We start from the raw sequence: 26890 nt of genomic DNA on the forward strand, positions 1-26890 counted from the left end.
AATAATACTAGTATGTTAAAGCAGAGTACGTCTGACGAAATGCTCTGAAAATCCACCAAGCTTCATAGCTTACCAAAGTCGTACTAAAACATTTTTGACAGATTTCAGAGCGCTGCGTGTAATGTTCTATATTTTCAATGGAACATTTAAAGTTTTGGTGTTGTTTACTGGCGTCATCTTGCAGTCTACACATATCTCTTATGTGTGATTGCCATCTACTGGTCACACTGTCAGGTTCAAACACCGAACTATCTATTACACAAGGCAAGAAGAAGGAATCAGGCAGAGACCGAGTTCAATTTTGCTCATGAGGAGAGACGTATTGGGCTGTACTCTCAGTTACAGTTTCACCCTACGCTCTAAGGTACAGTCCCACGTGCGCCTCTATTTATTTGGGAGGTCCCTAGTTAACATCACTGAGGCTGCTTCTGAAGGCAGGGGTAATGCAAGCAGCCCCAGTAGACACAATACATGATTATTCAGAAAGGAAATGTGATCTCGCCCTGTCTCTGTCCTGTCTGCGCCAAGGTACTCGATGTCCATCAGGCAGGGTCTGGAAACAAACTGCTGACACGAGACAACTCGCTAAGCAAGATTACAAGTTGTGCCTTTGCACAGATAGAAAAGTACAACTTCAGCACAATTGATAATAACTATAGCAACGGCCGTTAAGCATACGAGTTGTGTGATAACTTATACATAATTATTCTAACATAAACTAATCCTTTTACCATGTGCCAAATAAAATAGCTTCGAGGTCGGTAAGCACAACCAAAATTATTCCAAACATTATGCGCACCGGGTTAAAAGGCGCACTGTCGAGTTTTGAGAAAATGAAAGGATTTTAAGTGCGCCTTATAGTCCGAAAAATACGGTAAGAGTGCAGTGATGGACAGTTACCCACCTCAATAGTCGATATTAGCAGACGGGGAGGAACTTACTGTCAGGTTCAAACACTGATGACATCTATTAATCAGACAAGAAGCAAGGAATCATGCAGAGACCGAGTTCAATTTGGCTCAATAAGGAGACACCTGTTTTGGGCTGTATTGTAGTTACAGATCCAAACTACGCACTAAAAGTCCAGCCCGCGTGCTTCCTCTATTTATTTGGAAGGTCCCTGGTTACATCAATGAAGCTGTCGCTGAGGGAAGGGGGTAACTTCGACAACTCCAGTTAGACACAATATATGATTATACAAAAATACTAATGTGTTGACGCTGGTGCTATCGCCCCGTCTCTGCTTTGTCTGCGTCCCGGTACTCGATGTTCGGCCTTGGCAGTCAGCAGGCCGGGTCTGGACACAAACACTGATACGAGACGGCTGGCAATCTTTTGGATTGCCATCTTTGCACAGATACAAAAATACCATACTTGCCAACCCTCCCGGATTTTCCGGGAGACTCCCGAAATGTAGCGCCTCTCCCGAAAACCTCCCGGGACAAATTTTCTCCCGAACATCTCCCGAAATTCGGGCGGACCTGAGTGACGTGTCGACAGCCTGTCCGCTTTCCCACAATATAAACAGCGTGCCTGCCCAATGACGTTATAACTGAGTTCTTGGTTTCTTATGTGGGTTTATTGTTAGGCAGTTTCATTAACGTCCTCCCAGCGCGGTAACAACACACAACAACAGCAGTCACGTTTCCGTCTACCGTAAAGCAGTTCGTCTGCCGTAAACGGCAATGTTGTGACACTCTTAAACAGGACAATACTGCCGTCTACTGTACATGCATATGTAACAATAACATCTAGGGCTTTTAGAGAGTGCACAACTGCGCACACAACAAGGAGACGAAGCAGAATGCATCATCAGAGAGGGTGTTCGGCATGGTTAGAAAAATAGTGACAGAGAATAGAACAAGGATGGACAATTCAACCCTTAACTCAACAATGAGTAGATGAGTGTTATGCGTGTGTATATGTGTAAATAAATGAACACTGAAATTCAAGTATTACTCTTATTTATATATATATATATATATATATATATATATATATATATATATATATATATATATATATATATATATATATATATATATATATATGTATGTGTGGGGAAAAAATCACAAGACTATTTCATCTCTACAGGCCTGTTTCATGAGGGGGGGTTCCCTCAATCATCAGGAGATTTTAATGGGAGCATTCACATACCATGGTTTGTATAGGGCACAGAGTGGGTGGGTACAGGCTGGCGTAGGGGCGTGGTGATTGGCTCATGTGTTACCTAGGAGGTGTTTCCGTCTGTGGCGGCATGCTGTTACAATTTCGCTGCGCTTGTTGAGGGATGACAGGTCTGGACGGTAAATAATAAACAGTTTCTCTTTCAAGCATAGGTTGCATCTTTTATTACCACTATTGTAAGGTGTGCTGGATGCAAGAATTTGCCATGTTATTGAATATTCAACCTTATTGTCTTTGAGGTCCCAAATGTGTTTGCTGAGTTCTGTGGTATTCCGCAGGTTTTGGTTCCTGAAAGAAGCCTTGTGATTGTTCCATCTGGTTTTGAACTCTCCCTCGGTTAATCCTACATATGTGTCGGATGTGTTAATGTCCTTGCGTGTTACCTTAGATTGGTAGACAACTGATGTTTGTAAGCACCCCCCGTTGAGAGGGCAATCAGGTTTCTTTCGACAGTTGCAGCCTTTGTTGGTTTTGGAGTCGCTCTGTCCGGGGGCCGACGGCTCATTTGCAATTGTTTTGTTGTGGTTCGAGATAATTTGTCGTATATTGTTCATACAGCTGTAGCTCAATTTAATGTTGTTCTTGTTGAATACTTTTCTTAGGGTGTTGTCTTTGGGAAAGTGTTTGTCAATCAGATTGAGGAATTTGTGTCCAATGTTAGTTGAGACGTTTTTGCTGTATGGGGGGTTGTACCAGATGATGTCGTTTCGTTTTCTGTTCTTTTTTGGCTGGTTTCCTGGCGTGGGTTCATAGGTGAGGGTGAAATTGTATCCGCTTTCATCAAGGGCTTTTTGGTACGGGGGGGTTGCTTGGTCAAATTCAGCTTTGCTAGATGACAGCATCGATAGCCTTTTATTAATTCCGGTAGGTATTCTTTTCGTGGTGGTGGGTGGGTGGTTGCTGTCATGGTGCACGTATTGGAGTGTTGTGTTGGGTTTCGTGAATGGTTGGTAGCTGTTATTTCTCAGGTTGAAAGTGACGTCAATGAATTCTAGCTATATATATATATATATATATATATATATATATATATATATATATATATATATATAGCTAGAATTCATTGAAAGTCAAGTATTTCTTATATATATATATATATATATATATATATATATATATATATATATATATATATATATATGAAATACTTGACTTGGGGAATTCTAGCTGTAAATATACTCCTCCCCTCTTAACCACGCCCCCCTCCACACACACCTCCCGAAATCGGAGGTCTCAAGGTTGGCAAGTATGAAAATACAGATAATAACCATAGCAACGGCCCTTAAGCATAGAGTTGTGTGATAATATATACATCATTGTTTTAACACTTACTCAAATGGTTACAATTCACTGTTAAAAAGGAGAGAAGAAAAAGAAGCTGCTCTCAGGAACTAATTGAACATGTTTTGGTAGACGGACATGATCAGAGGATAACTCACCAGGTGTGTTCAGCTACGTCACCAACTTCTGTCTTGTGTTCCCCAGAGCATCCACCTGTCCTTCCTGCGGACCGTCCCCCCGTACTCCCACCAAGCACACGTGTGGTTCGATCTGATGCGCGAGTTCAACTGGAACCACATCATCCTGATCGTGAGCGACGACCACGAGGGGAGGGCCGCTCAGAAGAGGCTGGAGACCCTCCTGGAGGAGAGAGAAACCAAGGTGAGACGCTCCCAGAGGGTCTTAGACCCGAGGGGTCTTCTGTGTATATAATTGTTTCCCTCTCTGTTACGTGGCCACATCTCTCTCTCACCATTGTGGAAGCATTGCTAACATTCAAGAGACATCAACAGCGTCTAATGTGGTCCACTCTTGACAAAAGTGTGTGCGTTTATTTGCTCATCTTCACATTGCTTTTCACCATAGTCCGAAATTATCCCATGTCTCTCAATATTGGGAGCCAAATAGGTGACTTTGACGTGTGAGGCTTTACAAACCATCAATGACACGTTACTGTGAGAGTCGTTTTCCACTTAGGCTATGTCTACACTAAGCCGGAGAACCCCTTAAACGAATAATTATTTAGCCTAAGCCCCGTGTCAGCCACGCTAAACTGTCGTTTAAGGTAACCCTCCTCGGACAAGTATTTCTTGAATCTCCGGCTCAAGGTTCAAGGTTCAAGGTTCAACTTTATTGTCCCCGCGGGGAAATTTGTCTTGGGCACAGTGCATCATTGCTTTCTTAACATACCCAAAAACAACAGAACAAAAAACACAAGCACAGACACAACCACAACCATACAACTAACATTTAAACATCAGAACATGGAGCTTGATAGACATAGGTGGCACTTTGATGTAGGCATAAAATCTACAGTATGGAGATAAAGATAAAGTACCAATGTGCATTGCAATAGAGCTCATGGATAAAGTGCTGTGTGCTAAAGTGCTTAGTTCTAAAGTGCTATGTGCTAAAGTGCTATGTGCTAAAAAAGTGCAAACCTATGTATTAAAATTCTATTGCACATTGTTGGTCAGCTTAATGGAGGCTGGGACAAATGATAATTTAAGGCGGTTAGATTTGCATAGTGGGACCCGGAGTCTTCTCCCTGATGGCAGGGTTCCATATTCAGGAAAGAGTGGGTGTTGTGAGTTGGAAATAATTTTCTTAGCTTTTTTCCTAACTGCCTGCTCATAGATGCTCTGTATAGGCTCATATTCTTTCCTCCCTACGATTTTCATTGCCGTTGTATGCATGCCGGCCAGTTTGCTTTTTAGCTTAACGGTTAGGTTGCCAAACCATGAGGTGATCCCGTATCTAATGATGCTCTCTACAATGGAACGGTAGAAAATCATCATGATGTGGCTGCTTACGCCGTACAATCTTAATCTTCGCAAAAAATATAGCCTCTGTTGCAGTCTATTGCACAGTTTGTCAATATGTGTCTTCCAGCAGAGAAGATTATCAATATGAACCCCTAAATATTTATATGAGGATACCTGGGTGATTTCCTGATTTTTGATGACCACTGGCTCATGGTCAGTCACTTTCCTCGGATCCAAAACCATTTCCTGTGTCTTGGTCACATTTAAAATAAGATGGTTAGTGTCACACCACCTAATAAATAGGTCTATCTCGTCTTGGTACACAGAGGGGTCCGTATCCTTGTGTAGAAGGCTTAGGAGCACGGTATCGTCCGCAAATTTCACTTTCAGGCTCTTAGCTTTGTATGGACTCATTGATCGTTTACAAACTGAGTTCGGATTGGAAGTGACGTCAGAAAGACCGCGCCCCACACAGGAAGTGATGTCAGAAAGAACGCTCCACAGCCAGCTTCATAATAAAGCGGTTTCGTAACTCGGAGGTAAACACTGGAAATATGCAGGCGAGTCATCCAGACATGTCCGTGTTTCTCCTTCCTATACATGTACAGACTCTTGTGGAAGTCACACATGAATACCTTAAGAGAAAGTGATTGCAGCTATTTGGGATACAACACTTCTCAGACATTGGTCCGCATTGCCGGCAGTAAGTCGGACACGTTTCCAGTAAGGGTTGGACTCCGCCAAGGCTGCCCTTTGTCACCGATTCTGTTCATAACTTTTATGGACAGAATTTCTAGGCGCAGTCAAGGCGTTGAGGGGATCTGGTTTGGTGGCTGCAGGATTAGGTCTCTGCTTTTTGCAGATGATGTGGTCCTGATGGCTTCATCTGGCCAGGATCTTCAGCTCTCGCTGGATCGGTTCGCAGCCGAGTGTGAAGCGACTGGGATGAGAATCAGCACCTCCAAGTCCGAGTCCATGGTTCTCGCCCGGAAAAGGGTGGAATGCCATCTTCGGGTTGGGGAGGAGACCCTGCCCCAAGTGGAGGAGTTCAAGTACCTCGGAGTCTTGTTCACGAGTGAGGGAAGAGTGGATCGTGAGATCGACAGGCGGATCGGTGCGGCATCTTCAGTAATGCGGACGCTGTATCGATCCGTTGTGGTGAAGAAGGAGCTGAGCCGGAAGGCAAAGCTCTCAATTTACCGGTCGATCTACGTTCCCATCCTCACCTATGGTCATGAGCTTTGGGTTATGACCGAAAGGACAAGATCACGGGTACAAGCGGCCAAAATGAGTTTCCTTAGAGATAGGGTGAGAAGCTCTGTCATCCGGGGGGAGCTCAAAGTAAAGCCGCTGCTCCTCCACATCGAGAGGAGCCAGATGAGGTGGTTCGGGCATCTGGTCAGGATGCCACCCGATTGCCTCCCTCGGGAGGTGTTTAGGGCACGTCCGACCGGTAGGAGACCACGGGGAAGACCCAGGACACGTTGGGAAGACTATGTCTCCCGGCTGGCCTGGGAACGCCTCGGGATCCCCCGGGAGGAGCTGGACGAAGTGGCTGGGGAGAGGGAAGTCTGGGCTTCCCTGCTTAGGCTGCTGCCCCCGCGACCCGACCTCGGATAAGCGGAAGAAGATGGATGGATGGATGGCACTTCTCAGATGGCAAGAGAACTTTCCAATATCCGAATCAGCTGTGATTCTACTTACCAAAAAACTTTGTCCATTTGTCGAAGGGTAGCCAACGAGAATGCGGGCTCCCGTGGATGTGATACAAAAAGGTAGCGTGTGCTTAGAGTATTACCTGGCCAATGAGGGAAGACTACGGAAAACGGCGAATGCTTTTGGACTGGCAAAAGCAGATTGTATCAGTTATTGTCCGCCATGTATGTCGTGGACTCAACGTCTAGGTTCAGAGTATATAAAGTCACCAAAAAGGAATGGACAATGAAGGTGAAGGCAAAAGAGTGAGGAGTGTCCTGACCAGATATCTAGATCCCGAAAATGAGTGTTGTGGTATTTCAATGAACTAGAATCCAGTGTGCTGTGGGGCTCTATTGTAGTGAATCACACCTGAGACATCATTAAATTAATCAAATCTTTAATGGACACGTGAACAATGTGATAAAGAACATTTTACAACAAAGATTTGATTAATTTATGTCTCAGGTGTGATTAACTACAATAGGGCCCCACAGCACAACTGGATTCCAGTTCATTGAAATACCACAACACTCATTTTCGGGATCTAGATATCTGGTCAGGACACTCCTCACTCTTTTGCCTTCACCTTCATTGTCCATTCCTTTTTGGTGACTTGATATACTCTGGACCTAGACGTTGAGTCCGCGACATACATGGCGGACAATAACTGATACAGTCTGCTTTTGCCAGTCCAAAAGCATTCGCCGTTTTCCGTAGTCTTCCCTCATTGGCCAGGTAATACTCTAAGCACACGTTACCTTTTTGTATCACATCCATGGGAGTACGCATTCTCGTTGTCTACCCTTCGACAAATGGAGAAAGTTTTTCGGTAAGTAGAATCACAGCTGATTCGGATATTGGAAAGTTCTCTTGTCGTCTGAGAAGTGTTGTATCCCAAATAGCTGCAATCACTTTCTCTTAAGGTATTCATGTGTGACTTCCACAAGAGTCTGTACATGTAGAACACTGGATATTGTTGAGATAAGTCAAGTTTAAAGGGGAACATTATCACAATTTCAGAATTGTTAAAACCATTAAAAATCAGTTCCCAGTGGCTTATTATATTTTTCGAAGTTTTGTTCAAAATTTTACCCATCACGCAATATCCCTAAAAAAAGCTTCAAAGTGCCTGATTTTAACCACCCGTCCATTTTCCTGTGACGTCACATAGTGAAGCCAACACAAACAAACATATTATATATAGCGACATTAGCTCGGATTCAGACTCGGATTTCAGCGGCTTAAGCGATTCAACAGATTACGCGTGTATTGAAACGGATGGTTGTAGTGTGGAGGCAGGTAGCGAAAACGAAATTGAAGAAGAAACTGAAGCTATTGAGCCATATCGGTTTGAACCGTATGCAAGCGAAACCGACGAAAACGACACGACAGCCAGCGACACGGGAGAAAGCGAGGACGAATTCGGCGATCGCCTTCTAACCAACGATTTGTATGTGTTTGTTTGGCATTAAAGGAAACTAACAACTATGAACTAGGTTTACAGCATATGAAATACATTTGGCAACAACATGCACTTTGAGAGTGCAGACAGCCCAGTTTTCATCAATTAATATATTCTGTAGACATACCCTCATGTCAGCAGGCCAGGGAAGCTAGGGTCGATATTCTTCTCTTGATCATCTTCGGGAGCCAAGACATCCAGGGGGTTTAGCTGGCTCGTCTGCGGGAACAAACTGCCGCCATTGCTTGCCGTGCTACCGAGGTCCTTTGTCCCTGAATTGCTCACACACTCCGGCAGATTCAATGGGGGTCTGGCGGCAGATTTCTTTGACTTTATCGTTGGAAATGCATCTGCTTTGAGTGTCGCAGGATATCCACACATTCTTGCCATCTCTGTCGTAGCATAGCTTTCGTCGGTAAAGTGTGCGGAACAAACGTCCAATTTCTTGCCACTTTCGCATCTTAGGGCCACTGGTGCAACTTGAATCCGTCCCTGTTCGTGTTGTTACACCCTCCGACAACACACCGACGAGGCATGATGTCTCCAAGGTACGGAAAACAGTCGAAAAAAACGAAAAATAACAGAGCTGATTTGACTCGGTGTTTGAGAAAATGGCGGATTGCTTCCATCACTCCGAGAGCGAATATTAGAAAGGCGTTTAATTCGCCAAAATCCACCTATTTAGAGTTCGGAAATCGGTTAAAAAAATATATGGTCTTTTTTGTGCAACATCAAGGTATATATTGACGCTTACATAGGTCTGGTGATAATGTTCCCCTTTGAGAATCTGCACACAAAGCAACACTGGAGGTGACTATGATGTGCGCATTTTCCTCGCACGCGTATTAGAAAGAACGCGCCACAGCCAGCTTCATAATAAAGCGGTTTCGTAACTCGGAGGTAACCACTAAAAATATGGAGGCGAGTCATCCAGACATGCCCGTGTTTCTCCTTCCTCTACATGTACAGACTCTTGTGAATACCACCCATGAATACCTTAAGAGAAAGCGATTGCAGCTATTTGGGATACAACACTTCTCAGACGGCAAGAGAACTTTCCAATGTCCGGCCGGGTCAGGTGTGATTCTATTTAGCGAAAAACTTTGTCCATTTATCGAAGGAGAGACAACGAGAATGCGGGCTCCTGTGGATATGATAAAAAATGTGCTTCTGGACTGGCAAAGCAGACCGTATCAGTTATTGTCCGCCATGTATGTCGCGGTCCAGAGTATATAAAGTCACCAAAAAGGAATGGACAAAGAAGGTGAAGGCAAAATAGTGAAGAGTGTCCTGACCAGATATCTAGATCCCTAGATTGATTGATGTAAAATGTTGTTTATCACATTGTTTACTTTCACGGGGGGGGGGGGTCTTAAATGACAATTGTGTGTGTGGACACGGATATGGTTAGGTGGGATTTACCCTGGATAACCCTAGCCGGCTTAGTATAGAAGGGGCCTTAGTGCTTTTGTGTTTATCTAGATCAGGGGTCTGCAACCCGCGGCTCCAGAGCCGCATGCGGCTCTTTGACCACTCTGATGCAGCTCAGCTGTATACTTGCCGACCCACCCGATTTTCTCGGGAGACCTCCGGTTTTCAGTGCCTCTCCCAGAAATCTCCCGGGGCAAATATTCCCCGATTTACACCCTATCAATAAAATAAGGGCGTGCCGTGATAACACAGCATTTAACGCCGTCTACAACCTTGTACTAACAGCGTGACAGCCCAGCCTCATATTGTATGCAGCTTCTGCTTGCACACGTAGGTGACAGCAAGGCATACTTGGTCAATAGCCACACAGGTTACACTGACAGTGGTTGTTTTAAAACAACTTTAACACTCTTACTAATATGTGCCACACTGTGAACCAAAACCAAACAAGAATGACAAACACATTTCGGGAGAACATCTGCACCGTAACACAACATAAACACAACAGAACAAATACCCAGAATCCCATGCAGCCCTAACTCTTCCGGGCTACATTATACACGCCCGCTACCACCACTTGGTCAACAACCACACAGCTCACACTGACGGTGGCGGTATAAAAAAAACAAAAAACTTTAACACTCTTACTAAATATGCGCCACACTGTGAACCAAAACCAAACAAGAAGGACAAACACATTTCGGGAGAACATCTGCACCGTAACACAACATAAACACAACAGGACAAATACCCAGAATCCCATGCAGCCCTAATTCTTCCGGGATACATTATACACCCCCGCTACCAAACCCCGCCCACCTCAACTGACGCACAGAGAGGGGGGGGGGGGGGGGGGGGTGATGTGTGAGGGAGCAGGGTTGGGGTAGGGGCGGGGTTTGGTGGTAGCAGGGGTGTATAATGTAGCCCGGAAGAGTCAATCAATCAATCAATCAATGTTTATTTATATAGCCCTAAATAACAAGTGTCTCAAAGGGCTGCACAAGCCACAACAACATCCTCGGTACAAAGCCCACATAAGGGCAAGGAAAAACTCACCCCAGTGGGACGTCGATGTGAATGACTATGAGAAACCTTGGAGAGGACCGCATATGTGGGTAACCCCCCCCCCTCTAGGGGAGACCGAAAGCAATGGATGTCGAGTGGGTCTGACATAATATTGTGAGAGTCCAGTCCATAGTGGATCCAACATAATAGTAAGAGTCCAGTCCATAGTGGGGCCAGCAGGACACCATCCCGAGCGGAGACGGGTCAGCAGCGCAGAGATGTTCCCAGCCAATGCACAGGCGAGCGGTCCACCCCGGGTCCCGACTCTGGACAGCCAGCACTTCATCCATGGCCACCGGACCTGTGCCCCCCCACTCCACAAGGAAAAGGGGAGCAGAGGAGAGAAGAAAAGAAACGGCAGATCAACTGGTCTAACAGGGGGGCTATTTAAAGGCTAGAGTATACAAATGAGTTTTAAGATGGGCTGCATGGGATTCTGGGTGTTTGTTCTGTTGTGTTTATGTTGTGTTAAGGTGCAGATGTTCTCCCGAAATGTGTTTGTCATTCTCGTTTGATTTTGGTTCAAAGTGTGACGCATTATTAGTAAGAGTGTTAAAGTTGTTTTATATGACCACCGTCAGTGTAACCTGTGTGGCTGTTGACCAAGTATGCCTTGCTGTCACGTACGTGTGCAAGCAGAAGATGTATATTGTATAACAAGTGTTGGGCTGGCACTCTGTTGATACAGAATGTAGAGGGCGCCAAATGTTGTACCATCATGGCACGCCCTTATTATAGCTGTGGTGAAAATCGGTGAATATTAATCCCGGGAGTTTTCTGCGAGAGGCACTGAAATCCGGAAGTCTCACGGGGAAAATTGGGGGGTTCAGCAAGTAAACTGCTGAGCCGCATCAGAGTGATCAAAGAGCCGCATGCGGCTCCGGAGCCGCGGGTTGCCGACCCCTGATCTAGATGTTTTGACCCTTTTACATAATGCTGATGTGTTGCTCTGAGCACTGAAACGCTGACGTTTTCCGAGACAGAACTGGCTTGATGACACAAAAGGGTCTCAAAGGAAGGGAAGAAAAGCAGTTTAATAAGCAGAAATGACCCCGGGGGGTGTGGGGGGCGGTGGTGGTTTTCTTTACACTCTCGTTGTCACTCTCTGGGCTTCTTTTGCTGTAATTGTGTATCAGAGTGAAACGAGTCCCGATTCGGAGGTTTAATTAAATCAGAAGGCGAAGACGCGACCAGTACGACTCGCACTTGAGGCAATTAGCAGGAAGGCTGTGAGAGCTGTTGAAACAAGTGACCCGGAACACCGCTGATTAACGCTGATTAACAGAAGGCTTCTTTTTTTTTCACCACACCGGGTAGTGCTTCTTGTCATTTTTAATGCTGCTGGTGACGTCATCACGCTCACATCCTGCATGCGAGAGGAAAAATACATTTAGTGAGAGCCCAGGAAGTTATTTTTATGCATGGGCAAATTCTGGATTCCAGAATGAAGCTCAATGAATGAATGAACCTTCCCAACTGTGAGTGCTGCAGCTGGATTATTTGACACGGGTGATAGTTGATGCATCATTCGACCTTTTTAGTTGAATATGTGGTTACAAAAACACGTTCTGATGTTGTGAAGTTTGCCTGTAACTAGGATTGTGTTAGGATAGAGTTCAAGGGTGGACCCCGGGATGCAGAGAATGGGAGGCAAGGTATACGATAACAAATAAAAATATTTAATGAGTCCAAAAATGGTAACTAAATGGTAACTAAACTAAAAGTGCACACCATGGGAAATATAACTAAAGTAGTCTCTTTCAGAGGTTGGCGGAGCAAAGGTCAGGACTAGTGATGGGTCCGGCAACACCGATGCGTCGAGCTCAAAGAGCGAAACCCTGTGTCGGTGCGCGTACCGCTTTTAGAAAGTCACGTGACCGATCATGAGCTGTTTTGGTCACGTGACCGATACGCGAACTGTGTCGCACTGACGCCTCCTCTGTGCCCTGTGAGCGGGTCTTTTCTACAGCCGGAGAAATAATAACTAAGAGAAGAGAAATCGTCTAAAATTGAATACGTTGGAAAAACTGTTTTTTAAAAAAATAAAAATGTGTAAAAAAAAAAAATAATTTCCCAGTCCACAAGCATCCTCATTCACAACACGTTCTCTTAGATTTCCATGTTATGATACATGTTCACACTATTTATTGACTGTATCTAAAAAAGATTTAAAAAAAAATATTTTTATTTAAATGAAGATATGAAATAATCCTAAATGAAATACAATGACTTGGTTTATATTATTGTATATACTAGGGCAGGGGTCGGCCCTAGTGGCTCTCTGGAGCTTTTTCAAAAATGTATAAAAAAATGGAAAAAGATGAGGGGGAAAAAAATAATAATTTTGTTTTAATATGGTTTCTGTAGGAGGACAAACATGAGACAAACCTCCCTAATTGTTAGAAATCACACTGTTTATATTAAACATGCTTCACTGATTCGAGTATTTGGCGAGTGCCGTTTTGTCCTACTAATTTTGGCGGTCCTTGAACTCACCTTAGTTTGTTTACATGTATAACTTTCTCCGACTTTCGAGGACGTGTTTTATCCCACTTCTTTTTCTGTCTCATTTTGTCCACCAAACTTTGAACGTTGTACATGAAAGGTGAGTTTTGTTGATGTTATTGACTTGTGTGGAGTGCTAATCAGACATATTTGGTCACTGCATGACTGCAAGCTAATCGATGCTAACATGCTATTTAGGCTAGCTATATGTACATATTGCATCATTATGCCTCATTTGTAGCTATATTTGAGCTCATTTAGTTTCCTTTAAGTCCTCTTAATTCAATTTATATCTCATGACACACTGTCTGTATGTAATATGGCTTTTAATTTTTTGCGGCTCCAGACAGATTTGTTTTGGTATTTTTGGTCCAATATGGCTCTTTCAACATTTTGGGTTGCCGACCCCTGGACTAGGTCATAAAATCAGTGTCAGTTGAGTCGGTCCATAGGTTGCCTGTAGGGATTTTTAATGTCCAGCAGATGTCAGTATTTAGTGACACAGTATCGACACAGTATCAATACAGTTTTGCAATGTGTCGAAACTAGTGATGGGTCCGGCAACACCGATGCATCGGCGCATGCGTCGAGCTCAAAGAGCGAAACCCTGTGTCGGTGCGCGTACCGCTTTTAGAAAGTCACGTGACCGATCATGAGCTGTTTTGGTCACGTGACCGATACGCCAACTGTGTCGCACTGACGCCTCCTCTGTGCCCTGTGAGCGGCTCTTTTCTACAGCCGGAGAAATAATAACTAAGAGAAGAGAAATCGTCTAAAATTGAATACGTTGGAAAAACTGTTTTTTTTAAAAATAAAAATGTGTAAAAAAAAAAAAAAAAATTCCCAGTCCACAAGCATCCTCATTCACAACACGTTCTCTTAGATTTACATGTTATGATACATGTTCACACTATTTATTGACTGTATCTAAAAAAGATTTAAAAAAAAATATTTTTATTTAAATGAAGATATGAAATAATCCTAAATGAAATACAATGACTTGGTTTATATTATTGTATATACTAGGGCAGGGGTCGGCCCTAGTGGCTCTCTGGAGCTTTTTCAAAAATGTATAAAAAAATGGAAAAAGATGAGGGGGAAAAAAATAATAATTTTGTTTTAATATGGTTTCTGTAGGAGGACAAACATGAGACAAACCTCCCTAATTGTTAGAAATCACACTGTTTATATTAAACATGCTTCACTGATTCGAGTATTTGGCGAGTGCCGTTTTGTCCTACTAATTTTGGCGGTCCTTGAACTCACCTTAGTTTGTTTACATGTATAACTTTCTCCGACTTTCGAGGACGTGTTTTATCCCACTTCTTTTTCTGTCTCATTTTGTCCACCAAACTTTGAACGTTGTACATGAAAGGTGAGTTTTGTTGATGTTATTGACTTGTGTGGAGTGCTAATCAGACATATTTGGTCACTGCATGACTGCAAGCTAATCGATGCTAACATGCTATTTAGGCTAGCTATATGTACATATTGCATCATTATGCCTCATTTGTAGCTATATTTGAGCTCATTTAGTTTCCTTTAAGTCCTCTTAATTCAATTTATATCTCATGACACACTGTCTGTATGTAATATGGCTTTTAATTTTTTGCGGCTCCAGACAGATTTGTTTTGGTATTTTTGGTCCAATATGGCTCTTTCAACATTTTGGGTTGCCGACCCCTGGACTAGGTCATAAAATCAGTGTCAGTTGAGTCGGTCCATAGGTTGCCTGTAGGGATTTTTAATGTCCAGCAGATGTCAGTATTTAGTGACACAGTATCGACACAGTATCAATACAGTTTTGCAATGTGTCGAAACTAGTGATGGGTCCGGCAACACCGATGCATCGGCGCATGCGTCGAGCTCAAAGAGCGAAACCCTGTGTCGGTGCGCGTACCGCTTTTAGAAAGTCACGTGACCGATCATGAGCTGTTTTGGTCACGTGACCGATACGCCAACTGTGTCGCACTGACGCCTCCTCTGTGCCCTGTGAGCGGCTCTTTTCTACAGCCGGAGAAATAATAACTAAGAAGAGAAATCGTCTAAAATGTAATACGTCGGAAAAACTTTTTATTTTTATTTTTATAAAAATGTGTAAAAAAATAAAATTAAAACAATTCCCAGTCCACAATCATCCACAACACGTTCTCTTAGATTTCCATGTTATGATACATGTTCACATTATTTATTGACTGTATCTAAAAAAGATAAAAATATATTTTTATTTAAATGAAGATATGAAATAATCCTAAATGAAATACAATGACTTGGTTTATATTATTGTATATACTAGGGCAGGGGTCACCAACGCGGTGCCCGCGGTCACCAGGTAGCCCGTAAGGACCAGATCACACCTGTTCTAAAAATAGCTCAAAGAGCAGCACTTACCAGTGAGCTGCCTCTATTTTTTAAATTGTATTTATTTACTAGCAAGCTGGTCTCGCTTTGTTCGACATTTTTAATTCTAAAAGAGACAAAACTCAAATAGAATTTGAAAATCCAAGAAAATATTTTAAAGACTTGGTCTTCACTTGGAATAAGCGGTAGGAAATGGATGGATGGATGGGTCTTCACTTGTTTAAATAAATTCATTTATTTTTTTACTTTGCTTCTTATTACTTTTAGAAATACAATTTTAGAGAAAAAAATACAACCTTAAAAATGATTTTAGGATTTTTAAACAAATATACCTTTTTACCTTTTAAATTGCTTCCTCTTCTTTCCTGACAATTTAAATCAATGTTCAAGTAAATTTATTTATTTTTTATTGTAAAGAATAATAAATATTTTAGCTTCTGTTTTTTCGACGAAGAATATTTGTGAAATATTTCTTCAAACTTACTATGATTAAAATTCAAAAAATATATTCTGGCAAATCTAGAAAATCTGTAGAATCAAATTTAAATCTTATTTCAAAGTATTTTGAATTTCTTTTAAAATTTTTCTTCTGGAAAATCTGGAAGAAATACTGATTTGTCTTTGTTAGAAATATAGCTTGGTCCAATTTGTTGAATATTCTAACAAAGTGCAGATTGGATTTTAACCAATTCAAAACATGTCATCAAAATTCTAAAATGCATCTTAATCAGGAAAAATGACTAATGATGTTCCATAAATTCTTTTTTTAATTTTTTCCAAAAGATTCAAATTAGCTAGTTTTTCTCTTCTTTTTGTCGGTTGAATTTTGAATGATAAAGAGTCGAAATTGAAGATAAACTATGTTTCAAAATTGTATTTGAAATTTTTTCTTGTTTTCTCCTCTTTTAAACCGTTCAATTAAGTGTTTTTTCATCATTTATTCTCTACAAAAAACCTTCCGTAAAAGGAAAAAAAAATGTACGACGGAATGACAGACAGAAATACCCATTTTTTTTGTATATATACACATTTATTTATTTAGCTATTCTTGTTTAAATCACACTTACGTGTAACTTACAAATGACAATATATTTATTTATTTATTTAAGTGTGTATCAAACTGGTAGCCCTTCGCATTAATCAGTACCCAAGAAGTAGTTTTTGGTTTCAAAAAGGTTGGTGACCCCTGTACTAGGGCATCAAATCAGTGTCAGTTGAGTCGGTCCATAGGTTGCCTGTAGGGATTTTTAATGTCCAGCAGATGTCAGTATTTAGTGACACAGTATCGACACAGTATCAATACAGTTTTGCAATGTGTCGAAACGCTTCATGACGCCTCATCAACCCATCACTATGCGAAGGCAACATACCAGGGAAGCAGAATCAAGGTAGCACATGTCAGAGCGGAGTTCAGGAACAATAACCGGCAGGGACCAGCTGGCGGAGACGCGCTTAAATGCTACCAGGAAGTGATTAGCAGCAGGTGTGCCTCGTTGGGGACAAAAGACTGAGGAAGAAACTGAAAAACCAATAGAGAAGGCAGGGAGAAGACAACAAACATAACAGATTGTCCCAATACTTAGACTTAGACTTAGACAAACTTTATTGATCCACAAAGGAAATTGTTCCACAGATGTAAATATAAACGGAATACAATGATTTGCAAATCATTTTCAACCCATATTCAGTTGAATATGCTACAAAGACAACATATTTGATGTTCAAACTGATACACTTTTTTTTTTTTTTGGCAAATAATCATTAACTTTAGAATTTGATGCCAGCAACACGTGACGAAGAAGTTGGGAAAGGTGGCAATAAATACTGATAAAGTTGAGGAATGCTCATCAAACGCTTATTTGGAACATCCCACAGGTGTGCAGGCTAATTGGGAACAGGTGGGTGCCATGATTGGGTATAAAAGTAGATTCCATGAAATGCTCAGTCGTTCACAAACAAGGATGGGGCGAGGGTCACCACTTTGTCAACAAATGTGTGAGCAAATTGTTGAACAGTTTAAGAAAAACCTTTCTCAACCAGCTATTGCAAGGAATTTAGGGATTTCACCATCTACGGTCCGTGATATCATCAAAGGGTTCAGAGAATCTGGAGAAATCACTGCACGTAAGCCATGATATTACGCACCTTCGATCCCTCAGGCTGTACTGCATCAACAAGCGACATCAGTGTGTAAAGGATATCACCACATGGGCTCAGGAACACTTCAGAAACCCATTGTCAGTAACTACAGTTGGTCGCTACATCTGTAAGTGCAAGTTAAAACTCTCATATGCAAGGCGAAAACCGTTTATCAACAACACCCAGAAACGCCGTCGGCTTCTCCGGGCCTGAGCTCATCTAAGATGGACTGATGCAAAGTGGAAAAGTGTTCTGTGGTCTGACGAGTCCACATTTCAAAATGTTTTTGGAAACTGTGGACGTCGTGTCCTCCGGACCAAAGAGGAAAAGAACCATCCGGATTGTTCTAGGCGCAAAGTGTAAAAGGCAGCATGTGTGATGGTATGGGGGTGTATTAGTGCCCAAGACATGGGTAACTTACACATCTGTGAAGGCACCATTAATGCTGAAAGGTACATACAGGTTTTGGAGCAACATATGTTGTTATCGTGGACGCCCCTGCTTATTTCAGCAAGACGATGCCAAGCCACGTGTTACATCAACGTGGCTTCATAGTAAAAGAGTGCGGGTGCTAGACTGGCCTGCCTGTAGTCCAGACCTGTCTCCCATTGAAAATGCGTGGCGCATTATGAAGCCTAAAATAGCACAAGGGAGACCCCCGGACTGTTGAACAACTTAAGCTGTACATCAAGCAAGAATGGGAAAGAATTCCACCTGAGAAGCTTCAAAAATGTGTCTCCTCAGTTCCCAAACGTTTACTGAGTGTTGTTAAAAGGAAAGGCCATGTAACACAGTGGTGAACATGCCCTTTCCCAACTACTTTGGCACGTGTTGCAGCCATGAAATTCTAAGTTCATTTTTATTTGCAAAAAAAAAATAAAGTTCATGAGTTTGAACATCAAATATGTTGTCTTTGTAGCATATTCAACTGAATATGGGTTGAAAAGGATTTGCAAATCATTGTATTCCGTTTATATTTACATCCAACACAATTTCCCAACTCATATGGAAACGGGGTTTGTAAATATAATTCACAATATTTTGTTAGCGGTACCAAAATGTATTTCCAAACTTTCCGATACCTTTCGATACTTTTCTAAATAAAGGGGACCACATGGCATTATTGGCTTTATTTTAACAAAAAAAATCTTAGGGTACATGAAACATATGTTTATTATTGCAATTTAGTCCTTAAATAAAATAGTGAACATACTAGACAACTTGTCTTTTAGTAGTAAGTAAACAAACAAAGACTCCTAATTAGTCTATGCAGTAACATATTGTGTCATTTATACACCTATTATTTTGTACACATTATTAAGGACAAACTGGAAAAAATTGATTATTTGTTCATTTACTGTTAATATCTGCTTATTTTCTGTTTCAACATGTTCTATCTACACTTCTGTTAAAATGTAATAATCACTTATTCTTCTCTTCTTTGATACTTTACATTAGTTTTGGATGATACCACAAATTTAGGTATCGATCCGATACCAAGTAGTTACAGGATCATACATCGGTCATATTCTAAGTCCAGGGACGTATTTACTGACTTTATAAACATAATATGAATTTTTAAAAAATGAAAAAAAATTTGTGACAATAAAACGTCGATGTAATCATAGTAGTATCGACTGGATACGCTCTTGTACTTAGTATCATTACAGTGGATGTCAGGTGTAGATCCACCCATGGCATTTGTTTACATTGTGACGCCGGTGAGCTATTGTATCCTCCTACGGTGTGTAGTGAAGCATGTTTAGCTATTCCTCGTCCTCCAGTGATCATGGTACTTGTAAGAAACATACTTTATTGAATGAAGACAAATTAGTGATTTAGAAGTACCGTATTTTCCGCACCATAAGCCGCCCTGGGTTATAAGCCGCGCCTTCAATGAACGGCATATTTCAAAACTTTGTCCACCTATAAGCCGCCCCGTGTTATAAGCCGCATCTAACTGCGCTAAAGGAATGTCAAAAAAACAGTCAGATAGGTCAGTCAAACTTTAATAATATATTAAAAACCAGCGTGATGTGGGCGCGCATGGAGTCGTATATCAACATGGACGGAGCTGCGTGAAAAAAGCCACCCGGCCTCTTCGCGTAAACTTCCCTTAACCACTCGCTCACCTTTTCTTCATCCATCCATCCCTTCGAGTTAGCTTTTATGATGACGCCGGCTGGAAAGGTCTCTTTTGGCAAGGTCTTCCTTTTGAATATCACCATGGGTGGAAGTTTCTGGCCATTAGCATGGCAAGCTAGAACCACAGTGAAGGATGACTTCTCATTCCCTGTGGTGCGAATATTCACCGTACGTGCTCCCGTTGTATCCACAGTGCGGTTCACAGGAATATCAAAAGTCAGTGGAACCTCGTCCATGTTGATAATGTTCTCTGGCCGGATCTTTTTTTCAGCTATCTTGTTTTTACAATATGCACGGAAAGTAGCCAGCTTTTCTTGAAAGTCTTTAGGCAGTTGCTGTGAAATAGTAGTCCGTGTGCGGATGGAGAGATTGCGTCTTGGAAACCTGTCGCTTAGTAGGAGCCATTTTGTGGTCTTTACAGATGTAAACACACAAAGGAAATGAAACGTAATATCCGCGCGCTTCTTCTTCTTCTACGCGGGCGGGTGGTTGCTTACAGTAGAAGAAGAAACGCTTCCTCTTCTATGGGGGCGGGTGCTTACCTTGGCGGTTGCTTACGTAGAAGAAGAAGCACTTCCTCTTCTACGGGGAAAAAAGATGGCGGCTGTTTACCGTAGTTGCGAGACCGAAACTTTATGAAAATGAATCTTAATATTAATCCATATATAAAGCGCACCGGGTTATAAGCCGCACTGTCAGCTTTTGAGTAAATTTGTGGTTTTTAGGTGCGGCTAATAGTGCGGAAAATACGGTAGCTAAAACTGGATAGATGTTAGCTGCTAGCGAGCTAGCCATGTTTTAAATCACCTCTTACTGAGGGTGTTTCAGTGTTATAACTTCACCTTTATCTTTATTTTTTAAGCCAAAATGCGTCCGCTCTCCCTTTTCTGTCTACACACTGTGTCTGCTTGTAAGTACTCTGTGTGCGTGCGCTGCCGAACATGCTCCTCTGCTTGTAAAACCAGCAATGTGACGACGCGCCAAACAGAGTATAGTACCGTTGTTGATTCATTAGTACCGCGATACTATACTAGCACCAGGATACTGTACAACCTTACCTGTAAAAGAGGCCAGCCAATGTGGCTTTTAGCTCGGTGGTCAGCACGCTTGCCACTCATGGCGGCGACCAGGGTTCAAACCCCATGCGGAGTGGGGTAAAGGATACATTAGTATCATTTGTATTCAGGTGTTTACGTATTGTTGTCCAGTTAAAGGCCACCATTGTATTTAAGTTAAATGTGTAATGCAGAAGTAGTACAACACAATATATAAATTGTTCATCCAATCACACACAGCGCCAACATTTGGGAGCCAGATAAGTCATAAAATATAATAAATCTATTTCAGGCTGCACGGGACAAAGTTATGTTTAAGTTTTACTTTTGGATCTGAAAATGACATAATTGTGGTGCGTTTAAGGAACCTTTATTAAATAGGCGTCAGTAGTTTTTAAAGACAGCGGAGGCTTAATTAACCCCCACTGGTTCTATAATGATAGTTATTATAATAATGATCTATTATTATGATTATTATTATCCACTAATGAGAATTCTGCATGACCCCGACCCCCGAAAGGGACAAGTGGTAGAAAATGGATGGATGGATGAATATATCTGGCACTATGGAGTAAAGGGGCACTTGACGGATGTATAATTACATTTAAGTGAATAATGACAGGTCGTATGATTTATAAAACTCACATTCTGGCTACTTCACTGTGTATTGAGTTCAGTGACGGGCCGTGCGTTTCTCAGTGATGTCCTAATTAGTCCGAGTTCACCCCTCAGAATACCGCACACTACTTAGTATTGAAACACATCAACAGTGTACAAAACAGTCTATTTTTTTGGACTGTAAGATGCTGTGTAAAACATCATCTATGCAACGTTTTGACCAAAGAACCACCATCACATGTTATGTAGACCACAAGGAAGTCTTTTACATTGAGAAAAAAAAAATAATAATATGACTCCTTTAATGCGCCCTATAATCCAGTGCACCTTATACATACCTGCCAACTACTCCGGTTTTCCCGTAATTCGTACGGTTTTCATCAACCTATTCCGGGTTACGGTTGCAGTGATAAAAAAATACGGTTTTTCATTAATTTAAAAAAAAAAGGGTGAAAACTACGCAAATTGCACCTTGTGCGGACAAGATTTTTCGATCGGACACGGAGGAATTAGCGATGTAAAAGACCACGTTGGGACAAAAAAACACAAGTCTAATGCCGTTGCTAGCGATACAAGTGGAAAACTTTCAACGTTTTTCGTCGCCCAAACAGATTCTTTGGATGTGATAAATGCCGAAGTTTTATTTACGGAGGCAATAATTGAGCATGGACTTCCAATCGCACTGGCTGATCACATGGGACAGTTAAATGTTTGTAATGCAACCTTTAAAAATCATTACGCGGTGATCGCGGTCCCAAAAATAAACTTTTCTTGCATGATAATGTCCAGAAAAACTCGCTTTATATTACTATAGAGTCCTTTTAACGAATGAGTTTGATGGTTTATCACAAACCTTAAATGAAAGAAGTCCTTTGTTCTCCTGCACCATGCATGCACTTTGGCCTTGCTTCGTGTTTGGTGCGCAATAAAGTTACCATATCATTTTTGCAGTATGATCAATCTGATAGAATAAATTTGGATTTTAGCCACAAAAAGGTAATGACACCAATGTTATCTATTGGAATTGTTTAGTACTGTTATACTGTTAAAAGTGTTTATACTATTTATGCTTTCAAGTCCAAGTTGAAGAAATCTTGTTAAATGTTGACAGCATAACTACCAAAATACAGAAGTATGTCCTTAATATTTTTGCAGTGCTATTTCTGTTGAAAAGTTCAAATGATTACATTAGAGATGTGATGTGCCACTTTTCAAGTGTCTGATGGCTTCAATTAATTTTCATGAATTTTTCATATTTTGAATTCTTTTGAAAGGCTTACAAAAAAACTACATTTGAATTGTAATTCCATGCTATTGACAGGACTATTAATTTTAATGAAGTTAGCTTACCATGTTTACAGTATGATAATTGTGATAGAAATGGGAATTTTAGGCACAGAATATTTTTTACAATTGAACAAGGCAGTAGATTATACAAGCTTGGACAGAAAGTTAATAATGACACCAATTTCTTTTTTAATGGAATTGTTTAGTACTGTTTTACCATTTGTTTACTGTAAAAAGTGTTTATACTGTTTATACTTTCAATTAACAAATTGAAGTCTTGTGAAAGGTTGACAGGATAACTGGCATTAACTGTCAAAATAATTTCAAACTATTGAAGTTAGCTTACAGAATAAACATGTCAATCAACTCATATGATTTTTGCTGTAATATTTTTGTTTTGAAAAGTCACTGTGACTGATAGAACCTGTCTGAATGCTAATAATCATTTTGCGTCGGGGGGCGAAGCCCTGAACCCTCCACCAGGACTTTGTCCTGGACCTACCGGGGCCTGCGGCCCTTGGACCCTGGCTACTAGGTTTTTCTGATTTCAAAAGTTGGCAGGTATGCTTATATATGAAAACGATCGAAAATAGACCATTCATTAGCAGTGCGCCTAATAATCCGGTGCGCCATATGGTCTGGAAAATACGGTACTAACATTTCCGAGACATAATAAGCTGCATTAAAAAAAAAAAAGCACATTTCTTAAAAAGGTAGTTTAAGCAAGGTAAGTCAATATTTTGTTTTTTATGTATACTGAGTGGGCATATGTTTTTTTTTAAAATAATAAATAAGTAGTGTTAATGTCAGGTTCAAACACTGATGACATCTAATAATCAGACAAGAAGCAAGGAATCATGCAGAGACAGAGTTCAATTTAGCTCATGAGGAGACACGTTATTTGGGCTTTAGATCCAAACTACGTTCTAAAATTCCAGCCCGCGTGCTTCTTCTATTTATTTGGAAGGTCCCTGTTACATCACTGAAGCTGTCGCTGAGGGAAAGGGGTAATCTCGACAACTCCAGTTAGACACAATATATGATTATACAAAAATGCATGTGTTGACGCTGGTGATATCGCCTTGTCTCTGTTTTGTCTGCGTCCCGGTACCCGATGTTCGACCTTGACAGTCAGCAGGCTGAATCTGGACACAACACTGATGCAAGACGGCTGGCAATATTTCGGATTGCAAGTTTTGCACAGATACAAATATCTAACTTGAGCACAATAGCTAATAACTATAGCAACAGACTTTAAGCATACTAAAGTTGTGTGATGACTTTACACGTAATTATTCTAACAGTTAAACAACAAAGTAGGGCCACAAACAAAATCTTGTTTAGGGCTACACAAAGCATTTATATACAGCTTGTCCCCGTTAGGGTCACGGTTGTGCCAAAGTCTAAACCAGGGGTGCTCACACTTTTTCTGCAGGCGAGCTACTTTTCAATTGATCAAGTCGTGGGGATCTACCTCATTCATATATATAATTTATATTTACTTATTTATGAAATATATGTTTTTGTTAATAAGTTAAAGGTGTTTAATGATAATGCAAGCATGTTTAACACATAGTTAATATTGTTAAAAAAAAATTAAAGGTGTTTAATGATAATACAAGTATGTTTAATACATATAGTTAATATTGTTAAAAAGTTAAAGGTGTTTAAAGATAATGCAAGTATGTTTAACACATAGTTAATATTGTTAACAAGTTAAAGGTATTTAATGATAATACAAGCATGCTTAACACATAATTAATATTGTTAATAAATTAAAGGTGTTTAATGATAATACAAGAATGTTTAATACATGTAGTTAATATTGTTAACAAGTTAAAGGTGTTTAAAGATAATACAAGCATGTTTAACACATATAGTTAATATTGTTAATAAGTTAAAGGTGTTTAAAAATAATACAAGCATGTTTAACACATATAGTTAATATTATTAACAACTTAAAGGTGGTTAAAGATAATACAAGCATGTTTAACACATATAGTTAATATTGTTAACAACTTAAAGGTGTTTAAAGATAATACAAGCATGTTTAACACATATAGTTAATATTGTTAATAAGTTAAAAGTGTTTAAAGATGATACAAGCATGTTTAACACATATAGTTAATATTGTTAACAAGTTAAAGGTGTTTAAAGATAATACAAGCATGTTTAACACATATGGTTAATATTGTTAATAAGTTAAAGGTGTTTAAAGATAATACAAGCATGTTTAACACATATAGTTAATATTGTTAATAAGTTAAAGGTGTTTAAAGATAATACAGGCATGTTTAACACATATAGATTCCTTTCTTTCATGAAGACAAGAATAAAAGTTGGTGTATTACCTGATTCTGATAACCTGCAGTGATTGTAATCAGACAGTAGTGCTGATAACGTCCGCATTTTCGAATGGAGGAGAAAAAAGTCCTCCTTTCTGTCCAATACCACATGAAAGTCGTTGGTTTTTGGCATCTTATTTGTCCAGCTTCCGTACTCCTTTGTATACACTTTACAAGAAATACATTGTCGGCAAACTCTGTAACTTGCTAGCTTGTGCACGCCAGCTTTCTGAGACTCTTATTTTGTTAGCGCAACTGTGCAACTGTGCGGTCGGTCTTCGGAGTTTTGACGACAGGTACGGGGCCAGAGTCTGTTGAAATAAAGTGTTTTCTCGCCTTCCAGTCGGTAATTTTAATGAGCCGGCAGCAGCCAGCGTCATCTCAGAAGACCCTCGGGTGCCGTGAATGTCAATCAAGTGACGAAAGTGGACGTCATAGTGAAGATTTATGATCGCTCATTTTTAGGACTATTTTTTTCATGCCTGGCTGGTGATCGACTGACACACCCTCCGAGATCGACCGGTAGCTCGCGATCGACGTAATGAGCACCCCTGATCTAAACACAAACACGAACACCAACGTTAAACAAGCTCAGGTGCAACACAAAAAGTCAGTGTATTTTATTTCTATTTCTCTGTGCGACATGAATCAAACTTGCACGATAACGCTACCCTAAACCCGACAATGTGCTTTGTTCTAAATCAATTCCAAATGCCAATCACTCACTACTGCAAGGTCGTTACTGTAATAAGTGTATTGATATTCGTCAAACACTAATAACCTTTATTATGGGATCACTTAAGTTCACTTGTAAAAGCTTTTATGTGATGTGAAATGATAACGATTCGGACCGCCGCCTCATCTCGTTCTGCTCTAATTAAGAGAGGAATATTCGGGCTAATCACTTTAGTTGGCCTCACTGATGCAGTAAATTTGCGAGCTATATTTAGCGAGGTGGCGAGCCGTGAGCGAGGTCACTTAGTCGCGGGGGGATCGCTGACACCACCAGCAGAGAGGGTCTGGACACGCCGGACTTAGTCACAGAGCAAAAGCGACTAACGCAACATTAAATATTGACGCACGAATGTGGCGACTAAAATAGAGTACCATCCATCCATCCATCTTCTTCCGCTTATCCGAGGTCGGGTCGCGGGGGCAGCAGCCTAAGCAGGGAAGCCCAGACTTCCCTCTCCCCAGCCACTTCGTCCAGCTCCTCCCGGGGGATCCCGAGGCGTTCCCAGGCCAGCCGGGAGAGATAGTCTTCCCAGCGTGTCCTGGGTCTTCCCCGTGGCCTCCTACCGGTCGGACGTGCCCTAAACACCTCCCGAGGGAGGCGTTCGGGTGGCATCCTGACCAGATGCCCGAACCACCTCATCTGGCTCCTCTCGATGTGGAGGAGCAGCGGCTTGACTTTGAGCTCCCCCCGGATGACAGAGCTTCTCACCCTATCTCTAAGGGAGAGCCCTGCCACCCGGCGGAGGAAACTCATTTCGGCCGCTTGTACCTGTGATCTTGTCCTTTCGGTCATAACCCAAAGCTCATGACCATAGGTGAGGATGGGAACGTAGATCGACCGGTAAATTGAGAGCTTTGCCTTCCGGCTCAGCTCCTTCTTCACCACAACGGATCGATACAGCGTCCGCATTACTAAAGATGCCGCACCGATCCGCCTGTCGATCTCACCATCCACTCTTCCCTCACTCGTGAACAAGACTCCGAGGTACTTGAACTCCTCCACTTGGGGCAGGGTCTCCTCCCCAACCCGAAGATGGCATTCCACCCTTTTCCGGGCGAGAACCATGGACTCGGACTTGGAGGTGCTGATTC

General features: G+C 41.3%; 1 protein-coding gene across 7 annotated transcripts in view; it reads left to right on the plus strand.

The window, feature by feature from the left end:
- grin1a (glutamate receptor, ionotropic, N-methyl D-aspartate 1a) overlaps positions 1 to 26890 on the plus strand; it is a 179563-nt gene that overhangs the window by 43573 nt on the left and 109100 nt on the right. For all 7 annotated transcript variants that reach the window (XM_061980878.2, XM_061980881.2, XM_061980882.2 and 4 more), the window contains exon 3: positions 3673 to 3849. In XM_061980878.2, the coding sequence (XP_061836862.2) occupies positions 3673 to 3849 (177 nt within the window). The remainder of the gene's footprint in view (positions 1 to 3672; positions 3850 to 26890) is intronic.

The sequence above is a fragment of the Nerophis lumbriciformis genome, linkage group LG20 (genome assembly GCF_033978685.3).
Source record: "Nerophis lumbriciformis linkage group LG20, RoL_Nlum_v2.1, whole genome shotgun sequence".
Lineage (NCBI taxonomy): Eukaryota > Metazoa > Chordata > Actinopteri > Syngnathiformes > Syngnathidae > Nerophis > Nerophis lumbriciformis.